At 45.8% G+C, this 14,180-nt stretch overlaps 2 protein-coding genes across 3 annotated transcripts in view; one reads left to right on the top strand and one right to left on the bottom strand.

Moving 5' to 3' along the window:
- The window catches only part of nrxn2a (neurexin 2a), a 74,811-nt gene that overhangs the window by 16,586 nt on the left and 44,045 nt on the right, over nt 1–14,180 (top strand).
- On the bottom strand, nt 7,005–9,627 carry LOC124482744 (CD209 antigen-like protein E). 2 transcript variants are annotated; one of them, XM_047043238.1, is made up of 6 exons: nt 9,499–9,627; nt 9,260–9,349; nt 8,519–8,653; nt 8,172–8,317; nt 7,953–8,056; nt 7,005–7,633 (listed from the first exon to the last, which is right to left on the bottom strand). In XM_047043238.1, the coding sequence occupies exons 1-6, from the start codon at nt 9,617–9,619 to the stop codon at nt 7,471–7,473; spliced, it is 759 nt and encodes a 252-aa protein (XP_046899194.1). In that variant the 5' UTR covers nt 9,620–9,627; the 3' UTR covers nt 7,005–7,470. The 2 variants fall into 2 exon arrangements, with proteins under 2 accessions (XP_046899194.1, XP_046899195.1); XM_047043239.1 differs by having other exon boundaries at nt 8,540–8,653.

Raw genomic sequence — 14,180 nt, 5'->3', positions numbered from 1 at the left:
TATCGCTCGAATGTCACGCAAACTAATTGGCGCCAGTTAGGACATTAGGTTTGATTTAGACACCAGCGCATAGCTGGGAACCCCTCGCTGTGCCTGTGATAGTACTATCCCTATCAGGACCGAATTTCCTTACGACCTGGAAGCTGCTCACGTGCAGGACGGCTTCAACGCGTCTCCGCTGTTGTGGCGTGGATGTACGGGGGAGGCTAATGATGTTGGAGGTTTACGATGCAGTTCTGTTTACCGGATGACATCAGTGCGGGTTTCCACACAAAAGCAACGTTTCCCCAAGGGGCGTAGGTTTGGTCTTAGCTTTGGTAGGGACACTGTAATTGGTTCAGGTTTTATGGAGCTGTACTAGGCCTACATCATTTGTAATGGACTTCTGAGCAATGAAATAATGAATTATATGTGGGCATACCAATTTATAGCACCTTTTTACTATATAAGTGTGAATGATAACATTCATGGGTAACATTGTCTAAACATCCCTTAAAAACAGCAATTTAATGCAATCTTTACCAAAATGGACAATTCAACTTCTCACCTGAACCCCTGATGCTGATTCATCACCAACCTGCTCTACATCTGCAGCTTCAGAGTGCTGTTTTTCCTGCACAATAATTCATTTAATACAGACACTAACCATGCTTCGTTGACTGCTGACATTGGTCGAGATTACAGGGATTTAGCAGGTTTGCACTGTGTGGGTAGTTTTCCTACTAGCTAACTAACAACGACCTTCTTGATAGCTAATTACTCTCTGGGCGGTGAAAAAACTTCAGATACATTTCTTCCTTTTGGGTGACATTTTCCCATCTACAAAGAACAAAAAGGTCAAAAATATAAATGCTGAGACTAAACAAATAGTAATATGAGGCTTTAATATTTCCTGGCGTATTTAGTAGTTTCCAGTGTCAGACTACTAACAGCTCTCTTTCTGCAAGTCAATATTTACAAAGTGTTTCTGACTGCCACTTAAGCCAATTAGATGACATCATCTTGTCTCGCAGGCTCGAGGGCGCATTGGTTAACTTGGAAATGTATTTTTCACTTTTCTGGGCGATGAATAATAACACAAAGGAGTTTTGCAAATATATTGTGCAAATATATCGTTTTTTTCGGAATCGATCCAAATTGCAGCACAAAGGAGTTTGTTAAAATATTGGTGGGGACAATTTTGTCTTCTTAAAATATTGGTGGGGACTAGTAACCTACCTTGTGTCCCCCCCCCTAAACCTACGCCCATGGTCTCCTTGCTCATCTCAGCGCTGAGTTCATGAATAGCTTTTTTTATTTGGGCCGCTCCGAGGGACCTCTTCCTCAGATCTAGTTTTATGGATGAAGGCCAGTAAGCGTACAGAGGAGGCAGAGGGCACACAAGATAAATGATTGACTTTCACCGGCGTGAAATAGATTCTATGATTTTCGACTGTGCCGGGCTTGACATTGAGTTTTAATAGAATTCCTTCCCCCTGCTGCTTGCTTCTAATTTCATCCATTTTGAAGTTTGTGGAAATGGCTCTGGCTACACGATTGCAGGACCCCTTTGGGTGTGTTGTTCCCAATTTGTTTATCTCTAAGGATTACTCGAGGGCGAGGTGGGGGGGGGGGCGGATATGTCTCGTCAGTGATCAAACAAATGCAATTTGCTTTGTGGTAAGTGTGTAACATACGAGTTGGGAGTTTCCGACGCCATCAAACGTGTTGATGTGTATCTACTCAGTGATTGGTGCATCTGGCAGCCCCTCCTTCATGTCCTAGATAAGGCCTCGGGCCTCGCGCTACGAGGGAAGTTCATCTCCGGGAACCAGATGGGTTATGGCCATGAAAGAGTCACACGTTGAGTGAGAGCACTTACAATCGTCATAAAACACGTTCTCATTTTCTGCCTTTTTCCGTTTGGTCTTATTCTGCCCCTTCACGGGCAAGATAAGCACAGCGATGCACAACGATCCCCGGGGTTCGCCGGCGTCGCACTCGCACGTTCGACGGCTGTAAACGACGCCGTCATTAAACAATGAGTTATTTTATGTCGTTGAAAATCCTCCCGCACTCGCATCCTTTTGATATCCTTTCGCGACAGAGTTCCATTTATTTTTCATACACCCGCTGCGCGAATTGGATTACCTGGCAACCGGCTTGTAAATTGGAGGTTGTTATTCAAACCAGAATGGAACAGTTGGAAATGAACATGCGGGATATCAAAATGGTGACATATTCCGTTCCAAAGTAATGAAATAATCCAATACAAAATCAGAATCATTGTGTATGTAGTGGATATAATAGTGTATATATTAAACTTTCTTTTTTTTTACACTCCCTATTCCTATGAATAAGAACAACTTATTGATTTTAGGTCATTTCCACTGTGGCACACAATCGTACATGTGTAAATAGCTTGTGGTCCCTAGAACTGGTGTGACACTGCATCTTCCACAGCACACCCAGTGAACAATAAAGAGTTGAAATCTTAAAGGGGCCATGTGAGAGGTAGCAGATCAACCATGGGGACAAAACTGTTTTACAGTCGATAGATGTGGATATGGATGGTGTGTGTGTGTGTGTGTGCGAAGCATGTGTAGCACTATATACTACATATGTGTGTCTAGTATGTGTAGACCTACAGTAGGTCTACACATACTAGACACACATAATATGTAGTATACAAACCACACACAAACCGGTTTGTGTGTGAGTGTGTAGTATGTATGGCACTATATGCATGCGTGTCCCAAACAGGCATATCCATAGACTCTCCAGCGGATACCCAGTGTAGTGTGCTCCGAGGTTGTCTGCCAACAGAGCCTGCCATTGGGCAAGAGCAGCTTCCCTAATGGGCAGAGATCCACCATTGGTCAAGAACACCTTCCCTAATGAGCAGAGATCCACCATTGGTCAAGAACACCATCCCTAATGGGCAGAGATCCACCATGGGGAGGAACATGTTCTGATGAACTCCCGTTGAGACGTTTTCACTTTGTGTCATGATGGCCGTTCATCCAAGAGGCAATATACTGGACAAAATGACTCATACACCCTTTGTGTCCGTTTTCTGTGAAAATAATGGTTTGCTGTTTTTTGAAAATCAATGCTCTCCCCCTTTCTGTCCGGGGGTGGGTGACAATAAAATGAACGCATATAGCATCATTGTTGAGACCCAGGGAGGCAGAATGTCAATAGTCTGTAGGTAGGCACGGAATATTGAATCAAACCTAACCTCGGTGTACCTGAATCATCTGTAGGCAAACCTGCATGGCTTCTCTCCTTCTTTAATTTCCCTCCTACGGTATCTTGTGAAGACCTCATCGTCACACACGCGCACACACACCGCTTCCTCCACCTCCTGCCCCCTCGTTCTCCTCCTGTCATTACCTGTCTTCGTCTCTCTCTCTCCCCCGCTCTCTCTCGCTCCATCTTTCTACCTCTCTCCCTCTATCTCTGTCCACCCCCCCCCTCTCTCTCTCTCTCTCTCTCTCTATCTCTGTCCATCTATCTTTCTCTCTCTCTCACTCCATCTCTCACTCTCTCCCTCTATCTCTCTCCAATCCTCTCTCTCCATCTCTCTTTCTCTCTCTCCCATCTCTCTCTTTCACTTTCCATCTCTCTCTTTCACCTCAAACTCTCTCTCTCCATTTCTCTTTCTCTCCATCTCGCTCCATCCCTCTCTGTCTGTCTGTCTGTCTGTCTGTCTGTCTGTCTGTCTGTCTGTCTCTCTGCCTGTCTCTCTCTGTCACTCCTCTGTCAGTTTGGTGAGAAAGCTGTAGATATCTGAAAATGTCCTACAGGCAGTGACAACCTGTCCACTTTGGGGAACTGGCTCCACGTGCGAGCGGAATACCAAGCAGCGCTTTCCGGGGCCTCTGTGAGGGTCCCTCTGTGGGCCCGGCTGGCAAGGAACACAGCTCAGCGCCGCTTTACACCCCGGCCACGCATCGACCCACGCCCAGATGAATGCCTTCGTTCCTGGGAGGCAGGTCCCCGGGGGGGGGGGGGGGGGGGGAGGGGGGTGGTGGTGGTGGCGGCACATACAGCTGCTGTTCTGTGAGGAGAGAAGGGTTACATTCAGTTTACATTACAGAGGGCCAAATTCACTGACCCCTCCCCCCCCCCTCCCCGGGCGCTCACACGCACCGGCACTACACGCACACACACACGGACGCACGAGCTAGCACACTCTCGATCCGTCCTCGCTCGTGTGGTGGGGAGGGGGGTTGTCAGAAAGCTCATAAGGCTCGCCTTCTCGTCACTCAGCACGTGTGCCTTTGTCACTGGAGCTGTTGGTCACTTCTGTCTGCCACAAGCCCACGAACAGTGGAGCCGGTCGAGACACAGCAACGATCCGAAAAAGGCAAACGTGTATGGCTCAGCCTCCAGCAGTGTGTACAGAAAGTAATAATAAGAAATGTTCTTGATGATTTGTATTATTATTATTATTAGTGGATTGAAGTTGACCTAAGGCTGGGTTTGAGGATATAGCTTTCTGTGGGTCAGAGGCTCTGTTAGGGAACAGACACAGCAGGGGGATTAACTGCTAGATAAGCAAAAGGTAATTCAAGCACAACTCTACACTCTCTCTGCCTCAGCTTGTTTTGATCAAAAGACTCCGCCCCCAAATCAAATTCACGTTTATTTATTAAATGTGTTCCAGAAGAATGCTTTGCGTACGCTTCAACAGTGCAAACAAAGGAAAATAAAGTAGAAAGATCACAGCGCAACAAAGTGAAAGGGTTTAGGACGGAATGATCAAAGACTTCATTCGAAAAGAAATGTCAAAATGATAAAACACTTCATTATATCCGCAAGCAGGTGTGGGTGCGCCCATCTGTTTGTATAGTATGTGCATACACGTGTGCGGGTGTGTGTGTGTCCATACTGTATGTTGTTAGCTACAGTGTGGTCTCCCGGGAGCAAAGTATTTGGACAGAAGCCTGCTTTCCTGTGATTGATGGCTGCCTGCATTCTGCAGTCTTGCTCCCAGCAGTAGTAATTGCCTTATTACAAGAGTGAGGCTCCTTACTGGGGAACTGGTAAACAACCAGTGACCATGGAGTGATTATGTTGATTCGAAGCCTGCCATGGCTAAACCGAGCAGACGTACACCATTTCATCCGTGGGCGTGCGGTCCGTGCGCGTGAGCGTGCGATTCGAGTGCGTGGCCGCGCTTTCCCCCGTGGCGCGTTGTTGGTGTTTTTCGAGTCACGCCGGAACATGTCGGTTCCAAAAGGGTGGAGGGAAAGGAATTGTTTGACAGTGACCGCGCGCTAGCGGTTCACCAGTCTTCCTTTGTGTTTTGTTTTTTTGCCGGTCGATTTCATCTCTGCCTCCCCCCTCACTCCATCCTCTTGTCAGCCAGAGCTGTAATCCAGGTGTGCCCCCCCACCCCGCCCCCCTCTCTCCCTCCTCGTCTAAACCCCCCAATCTCTGAAAGGACCTCTTTATCATCTGTGTGTGGGAATCGGCACGCCCCTCTCATCTCTCTGCCGTTTGGCACGGCTTGCTGCTCTGCTGTGGCGTCTGAAACACATCAATACTGCCTTCCCAGAAGCTTCCAGACCGATGTCCTGCTGGCAGACTCCCCTCAACAGTTAAGGATATGATTTCAGCCATCGCTTTCAGAGATGTCTCACCACAGAAGACCCACAGTCAAGCAGCGAAGGTGCAACGGCGTTGCAGACGGAAGGTTCCTGCGTAACAACAATGGCCGGGTTTCCCAGAATCGTTAAGAAGCTCTTAACGCTAAGAGCGTCTTAAGAACATTCTAAGAGCGCTCTAGAACGCTCTTAGAACGTTCTTAAGAAGAGCTTAGCGTTAAGAGCTTCTTGTCATTTTTTTTTTTTTTTTTTAGCACAAATGCTCACTTGATGACATTTTGAGCCACACGCATAAATCACACGGGTTTCATACAGCGATAGCACCACTAAATTATATTTCTATTTACACTACTGACTGTGTACGCGTGTCTGTGAGGCTATTTCATGCAGTGTTTTAAGCACGGTTGTGTTCAAAGTGAGTACCTAATTGTCCGTGAAAGCCTTTTTCAGGAGAGGCACACGAGATGTGTGGCCAGGCATGATGATTGGGGGTAGGAAGGGCTCAGGCATAAGCTGGTGAAACGGCCAGCCCAGGACCATGTACCCTCTCCTGGGCCCGGCAGGTACCCTGGAACCTCCTCTGCCTGGGCCTGCTCACTCAGACACACACACACTATCGTTATCGGCGTTAACGTGCTGCGTTAACGTGAGACTCTTATCGGTCGATAAAAAAAGTATCGCCGTTAATCTATTCTTAAAGTTGGATTGGGAGCTGGGTCTATACTATGCATAAGATGACTTTCACCTTGATATTTTAGTGCGGATGTATACCTAGCCGAATTGCACTGTAGGGGGCGAGAACGAGTCTTAGAACCTGTGTTTATACCTTGAGTATGATTACCACATCAAACTTGACGTGCTAACATGGATGCAGCTATGAAGCCGTCGGGTTTGCTTCAGGGAAAATGCATTTTTAAGAAGCTTCCCAATGGAAACCTCGACAACACTAAGGTTGTTTGCACCTTGTGCGATGCGGAATTTGTTTACTGTAGGAGTTCCTCCAGTCTCAAATACCACCTTAACGCAAAGCATCCCTAAGCTAATGCGGAAGATGCCGGGCCAAGCACTGATGTAGCGCAGGGGAAGAGTCGTTGTCAAACTAATATGTTTGAGTGCAACCGAGGCAAGCCCGTCAGCAAAGCTCTATCAGCCAAGTTAACTAATCTCCTCGCTCACCTGGCTTGAGAAACCCATTCTCAAAGATTTACTTTTAGTCATTATTTGGGTAGCACACATATTCTGAATGCCTTCGGCGGAATTCAAATGAGCCATATTAATTTAGATTAATCTAGATTAATTCCAAGATTACAGTGAGATTAATCTAGATTAAAAAACATAATCTATGCCCACCACTAGTAAATGCACAATTACATTAAACTTATTATGAGTTTGTAAAATAGATTTTATTTTGAGACAAGCAATTCATTTATTATAGGTAAGCAAATTAACCATTAAAAGAACCAAATTAGGCGATGTATACTACTGTAGGGCAACTAGACTGCTAGAAAAAAAGCACAACAAAAACAACATATTTGCAATTTACATTCTTGAACACGACTAGTTAAACATCAGAGACATGTAGTATTTGACAGTGAAAGTACAAGTGGATAAACAGATCCATATACAATTTCCTGAGAGCTGACGTTTCCTGCAAAGTAGATTATAAAATGTCTCCTAGCTGAGTAGTGGTCAGAAAGCAGAGAGAAGAAAACAGACAAGTCTCCAACTCATAGATATGAAACCCCACAGTAGATCTGCACCGTCAGATCCCTCGCTCACAGACCCAGTAGATATGAAACCCCACAGTAGATCTGCACCGTCAGATCCCTCGCTCACAGACCCAGTAGATATGAAACCCCACAGTAGATCTGCACCGTCACATCCTTCTCTCACAGACCCAGTAGTTGATATTTTTACATGGGGCATCGTTCCATGTCTGGGGGGGGGCAGCAGAAAAGTATGTGGGGAATATCTCACCACAGTCCTCATCAAGATTACCTGAATATTGTTTATTATCAGGCTGACCGGGTATCCAGAACCTACAGGGTTAAACATCAAAAAACCTAGACAGTCACACAATGAAGTCCATTTCTGGGTCATACAGTATGAGAAGTCCTCCTGTACATGTCGAGTTAGATCTGTATATAAATACTAGATATGATTGGCATTGGTTAACTTAATAAGCAATTGGTTCTTATTAGCCTATTGGTTCTAATGTACCATGCAAACTCAGTCACAAAAAACGGAACAATCTTAAAGCATTGAAGTTAGAAAAGTTTTGTTTACGTTTAATCATTTAGCAGACACTCTTATCCATTTGTTTTGAGTCTAGAGACTACAGAAAGAGTGGTTTCTTACTTTGGTGTGGTCAGTGGTGTTCCATCCACCCAGATAAAGGTCCCTTCTGTTACTGTGTCAGTCAGACCGATCCACACTCTCTTGTTGAGGTTATCGAGGAATACCTGTCATGGAGAAGGGGTAACAGCAGTTTTATTACCCTGATCAACCTTGACCTTATCCTGTACATTTCTGGTATGACTTTCTTACTTTCCATAAATCTCTCTCTCCATCTCTCACCTGTTCCTCTCGGTTGTTTATAATCACCAGGTCTGCTCCTCTCCCTATACAGTCCTGTTTGCTGGCAGCCCAGTTCTTTATCTCAGTAGAGACGTAGTAACAGCTCCAAACAAACTTCAGCCAGCCATCAGGACAGGAAGTGAGCTCTGAAAACACAACAGAGAACATGTTTCCAATTGGCTTATTTCAGACCTAGTAACAGAACAGCTGCAGCCAAACCTCCATCCATTACTGTAATACTCTCTGCAACACTGAACTGATGATTAGATGTAAAAGCCTAACTTTATTGTCGTTACAACAAAAAAAGTTTGGTTAACAGATTTATTTTACAATTTTTATTATACTACCGTCAGAGTCCTTCAATTTACCATACAGCCTCCTGTAAAGGTCATCTGTCTCTCTGGTCAGGTTGGTGTGATTGGTCTGTAACTGGTCTCTCTCTCTGCTCAGTATGGTATAATTGGTCTCTAAATGATTGTTGGCTGTAAAATATAAATGAAGGTAACTTTTGCACAGCAGAAGATGTGGTTGAAACATTCTACGAGACAGTACAACTTCCCATGTCATTTAAGAAACATGGAGTGGATGTTTATTTTTAGTGTTTTATAACACAGAAGTTGTTAGGAGCTCAGCTGTCTGACAACAAGACAAGTCAAATAAGGATGTTACTTACATTTATTCATTTAGCAGACGCTCTTATCCAGAGCGACTTACAGTAAGTACAGGGACATTAATCCCCCCAAGGTAAGTAGGGTCAAGTGCCTTGCCCAAGGACACAGTGTCATTTGGCATGGCCGGGAATCAAACCAACAACCTTCTGATTAATAGCCCGACTCCCTAACCGCTCAGCCATCTGAGCCCCTACTTGTTTTTACTAGATCATTTGCACAGTTGTAGCATTTAGAACCTTTACCTCGGGGGCGGCTTGTCGGTATGCGAGTTAAACAAGGGCTCACTAGCTTAACTGTGTGATATTGACGTTTTTACATCAATAATGTATACATTTTTTTTAATTTATCTTAAAAGAATAACTTCTCCTAAATGATGCTGCCGCGATGATAGTACTGTTTACAATTCCCCAGACTCACAGAAGGCCAGACGGAGGGAGATGTAGAGAGTGGCTTGTAGGACACACAGCAGCCCAAAGCTCACGATGACCCACCTGTAGGACCCAGTCTCTGAGGGGCAAAAACACACACATGCAAACACACACATATGAAGTATTGATACATACTCTATAATTACATAAATACATACATGCTTAAATGTTTGAAAGTAATGCACCTTTTGACTTGAGGGTAAAGTAGCATTACAGGGTCTATCATACCTGACTTTGGGGTCTTCTCTAAAGCCTGGTCTGGGGTCTCTGTCTGAACATCCATGGTTGGATCTTCGTCAATGTTTAAATCCTCCACCTCCATCTCTCTAGGACTTCTGAACACAGCCATCCCTACAAACTCTGTTCTTCCTGGTTCCGTGTCGAATATAAACATGTCAGCCACACACGTCACAATGAGACTCCTCCTTTTCTTTCTGCGTCTCTGCGGCTCTTCTTATCACTGTTCTTTCTCATCCTGTCTTCTCTTAACCATCAGCAGTTTAATATCTTCTAACCTCTACCACTTAGCACGGCAACCGTAACTAGGAAGTAAGTCAGGTCAAATCAGGTTGCGTCTTTCAGACGTATCTGTATTTTTCATGTGTTTTGTATGTGTTTATTACCACTATGCCCCTATAGTACAGTTCTCTACGGTTTGTCAGTAAAAGTACTGTAGGGTAACAAGACTGCTGGGAAATAACACTTTTCTTTATATATATTATATATATATTTTGTTGCTGAATCTGATAGACTGGCAAGCGCTTCTGCAGGATGCCATACCACAGTCCTCATCAAGATTACGTAAAACGAGATTATCACACATCCAGTGCTTACAGTATTAAACAACAACACAACCAGACAGTCACACACTGAGGTCCACTTTTGGGTCATACAGTATGAGAAGTCCTCCTGAACATGTTGAGTTATATCTGTATAAAAATACCAGATATGATTGGCATTTGTTAACTTATTAGGCAATTGGTTTTTATTATCCTATTGGATAGCGCCAATGAAACTCAGGGACCAACTGTCCTGCATGTTTTAGATGTTTCCCTGCTCCAACACACCTGTTTCAAATGCATGTTCGTTACCAGGCTTCTACAGAGCTAGATAACAACCCATTCATTTGAATCAGGTGTGTTGGAGCAGGGAAACATCTAAAACAGTGGTTCTCAAACCTGTCCCCAGGGACCATCTGTCCTGCATGTTTTAGATGTTTCCCTGCTCCAACACACCTGATTCAAATGAATGGGTTGTTGCACGTTAAACTGACAGCACTAATATATATGTATAAGTATATGTACATTATGTGCTTTTTGTTGGCGTAGCTGGTAGTGGTCATGTCGACCGAGTATACCTCCGACGAAGGCGCGGCCACGTGTGTTAAATATGCATATATACACATATATGACCTCCTGGCCCTATGGTGCCATTAACATGACTTCTATGTTCAGTTTAGTCAGGGTGAACATGGCTATTCCTTTATAGGAAGGTCTGGACAGAAGGGCAGTGAAGTAATGCCATTTGAAATCATCATTTACAGTAAACAATGTGGCTAAGCTCAATTGAATTGTCTGGCGCAATGATACCAATCGGACAGTCGCCCCGAATTGAAACGAAATAAAGACTGCCGACTCAAGGCGGACGGACGCAGGCACTTAAGCATTCAACTCGTTTTGTGCTCTGCGGCCCTCGCGCACCGTCTCATCCGTAGCCTCCATTTGAGCAGCATCGACCTTTTTCGGGGACAGCTAAATCACCCCTGATTTGTATCGCGTGGCAGGTTTTCCTGTGGTGTCCCGTAAGCGCGTCAAACAGTCAGCTCCTTTTGAAAAATACAACCTGCGAAAAGATGTCGAAAAAAACAAAACATAAGTGCGGCGAAGCCTTTCATGTGCCTGGCTCACTCTCGACCCCTCACCACCGAGGTCTCTGCGGAGCCGTCGGTCGACAGCGCAGCTGTGGAGCGCCTCTGTCGGACACGTGTCCCCCGCTGCGTGCCGGCGACGTCGTTGCCGTGGCTCCCGGCCAGAGCAGGGGGGAGCTGTTACCTCGGTGACGCGAGCGCAGGGAGCGGGCCATTATCCGCACCACCGAGGCTGTCTGGGGCTCAGAGACGCTTGGGTGAGGCCAGCGCAGCACGGGTTTGCGGAGACACACACACACTGAGGGGGAGAGGAGAGAAAATAGGGGAAGGGGGGGGGATGCAGTACCATGACTCACTTCCACTGGGGGGGGGGGTCTGTGCGTTTCATTTACTGGGTCGAAAACAAGAGCAGTCCTCGTGCGTTTTCTCTTCCCCCCTCTCTCTGTCTCTCGCCGTCCAGGGGCGAGGTCCGCACCGGGAGACACGTGGCTCCCTAAATAGCAGCCCTCCGTTCTTTCTCCAATCTTTATCTCTGCAAGCCATCCCCCCCCCCCCTCCTCGCCTGTGGAAAGGTGATGGTCCCTGCCCCGGATACAGCTCTGGGTGCCACGGTGTCAGTGGCAGCTCCTGTCTCCACCTCTCACTGGCTTCCCCGCTTATCTCTCTCTCTCTCTCTCTCTCTCTCTCTCTCTCTCTCTCTCTCTCTGTGTCTCTTTCTCCTCTATCTCTGTGTAAATATCTCTCCTTTCTCTCTCTCCTCTATCTCTGTATCTCTCTGTCTCCCTCTCCTCTATCTCTGTATTCCTCTCTCTCTCCTCTATATCTCTCTATCTCTGTATTCCTCTCTCTCTCCTCTATCTCTCTGTATCTCTCTATCTCCGCGTGCGTGTCTGCAGGAGCAGATGTTACAGATCCTTGGTGGGCTGACACCGCGTGACCCTCGGCCCCGTCGCTGTGTCCTGACAGTATCAGATGCTTGTGTCACATGACCACCGACTGGTTTTCTCACTCTCTGATTCACTCCTGCACCACTCTGGGCTTAATTTAACACGGACGAGAACGTCTTTAAAAACTCATGGGCAAGTTATTCCCTGAAGAGGTTCTCTTGTTGGAATTTTATTTTTGGGGTCAAACTGATGAGTCGATTATGCAGGAAGAAATGTCGCATTTTAAATGTGTTGCCTTTTAAACCTGCGTGTGTCCTAAGAGTGGAGTGTCAGGCCCTAAAACTCTTAGGACTCTTTTTCTTTATTAGTCCGACTCCCTAACCGATCAGCCTGAGCGGTTAGGGAGTCAGACTAATAATCAGAAGGTGGTTGGTTCGATTCCCGGCCGTGCCAAATGACATTGTGTCCTTGGGCAAGGCACGTCACCCTACTTGCCTCGGGGAGAATGTCCCTGTACTTACTGGAAGTCGCTCTGGATACGAGCGTCTGCTAAATGACTAAATGTATATGAATGCTTGTTCTATAAGCACACAGTCAATAAGTAATGCCTGTTCATTTCAACCAGACAAATAGTAAATCTTCAGTCTAGCGCGTCAATGACTGTGTTGATCCAATCGGGGGCCATGCGACGGGCTACAACGTGAGCTGGCGGCGTGTAGTGCTGACTGTGGTGACTGGGGGAGGGTGGAATGGCACAGCGAAAACCTAGTCTCCATTCACATCTGCCAAGTCATCCCACTAAATCACTTTAACAGCCTGGCTGTTCTCTGAATGGTCCCATAACTACATAATAAGCCACAGGCTTCTGCCACTGTCACACAATTTAGGAACTGGAATTTGCACGGTTGAGCCAGGGAACGATCCAGGATTGATTCCGCGGGATATTTTCGGATAACCGTTCATTGCAGGTTGGCAAATGCGAAAATATCATGTGACCCATTGCGCGACACGGTTTTCGCTACTGATGCGTTTTTACAAAGACATGTTTGTGGGGGAAGTCGGTTATACGGCGCTTGACACTACTTGAGCTAAGGCCATACTATGTCTGTGTAACAGTGCTGTAGTGAATATTAGAAAATACATTGGAAAGATTCAGCGATGGCAGGTTTCAGCCATAAATATATCACTCTCTGTCTCGCTCTCTTTCTTTCTCTTTCTCTGTCTCTCCCTCCCTCTCTCTCTCTCTCTCTCTCTCTCTCTCTCTCTCTCTCTCTCTCTCTCTCTCTGTCTCTCTCTGTCTCTCTCTCTCTGTCTCATCTATATATATCTCTCTCTTTCTGTCTCTCTTTCTCTGTCTTTCTCTGTCTCTCTCTCCCTCTCTCTCCTTCTCTGTCTCTCTCTGTCTCTCCCTCTCTCTCTCTCTGTCTCTCTCTGTCTCTGCGTCTGTCTCTCTCTCTGTCTCATCTCTCTCTCTCTTTCTGTCTCTGTCTTTCCTTGTCTCTCTCCTTCCCTCCCTTTGTCTTTGACACTGATCGGTCCATTTTATACAGCAACGACCCGCTCCCAGCCTGCTCAGCAGAAGTGAACTCCTTTTTTCATTTCCTCCTCTCCTCTACTCCTGGAGTTGTGTTGATGGATGGCTGCTTCCCCCACTATCTGCTTTGTCCAATGAATAATGAAATCGCCCTCTCTTTTGTATACCACATTGAATTACACTGTTGATCTACATCCTATATATTTCTCCAAAGATGCAGTCGTAATCCCGCGCACAATGTATTCATAATAACGCTTTTTATCAAATGCAAACTAATTATTCAAGTTGCGGCACACCCACTGACACCTAAGCAAAAGCCTGGATGGAATTCGTTTACACTTAAGTTGCTGTTGTCACTGTCTCACAGTTTGTGCTAAGATCAGTTGTCGTTTGATTTTACAGATCGCAAGTTGAACTCAACGACATAGACAAGAAACCGCCTCAATGGGAGTGAGATACGGAATTATTACTTTGTTTTACATGTATTCATTTAGCAGGTGTTGCGGTGCTGGCTTCTCATCTCAAAAGGCTGGTGTGTAGAATGGTCTTTAGGAAATGTTCACAAGTATTTGCCAGCAGTGTGTTTTCAAGTCTGCTATAGTGTCTATGGGGGTCCTGTGAA

This window comes from Hypomesus transpacificus, chromosome 20 (assembly GCF_021917145.1).
Source record: "Hypomesus transpacificus isolate Combined female chromosome 20, fHypTra1, whole genome shotgun sequence".
In the NCBI taxonomy this organism is placed as follows: domain Eukaryota; kingdom Metazoa; phylum Chordata; class Actinopteri; order Osmeriformes; family Osmeridae; genus Hypomesus; species Hypomesus transpacificus.
Note: the sequence above shows the minus strand (reverse complement) of the source record. Positions and strands in the feature narration are given on the sequence as shown.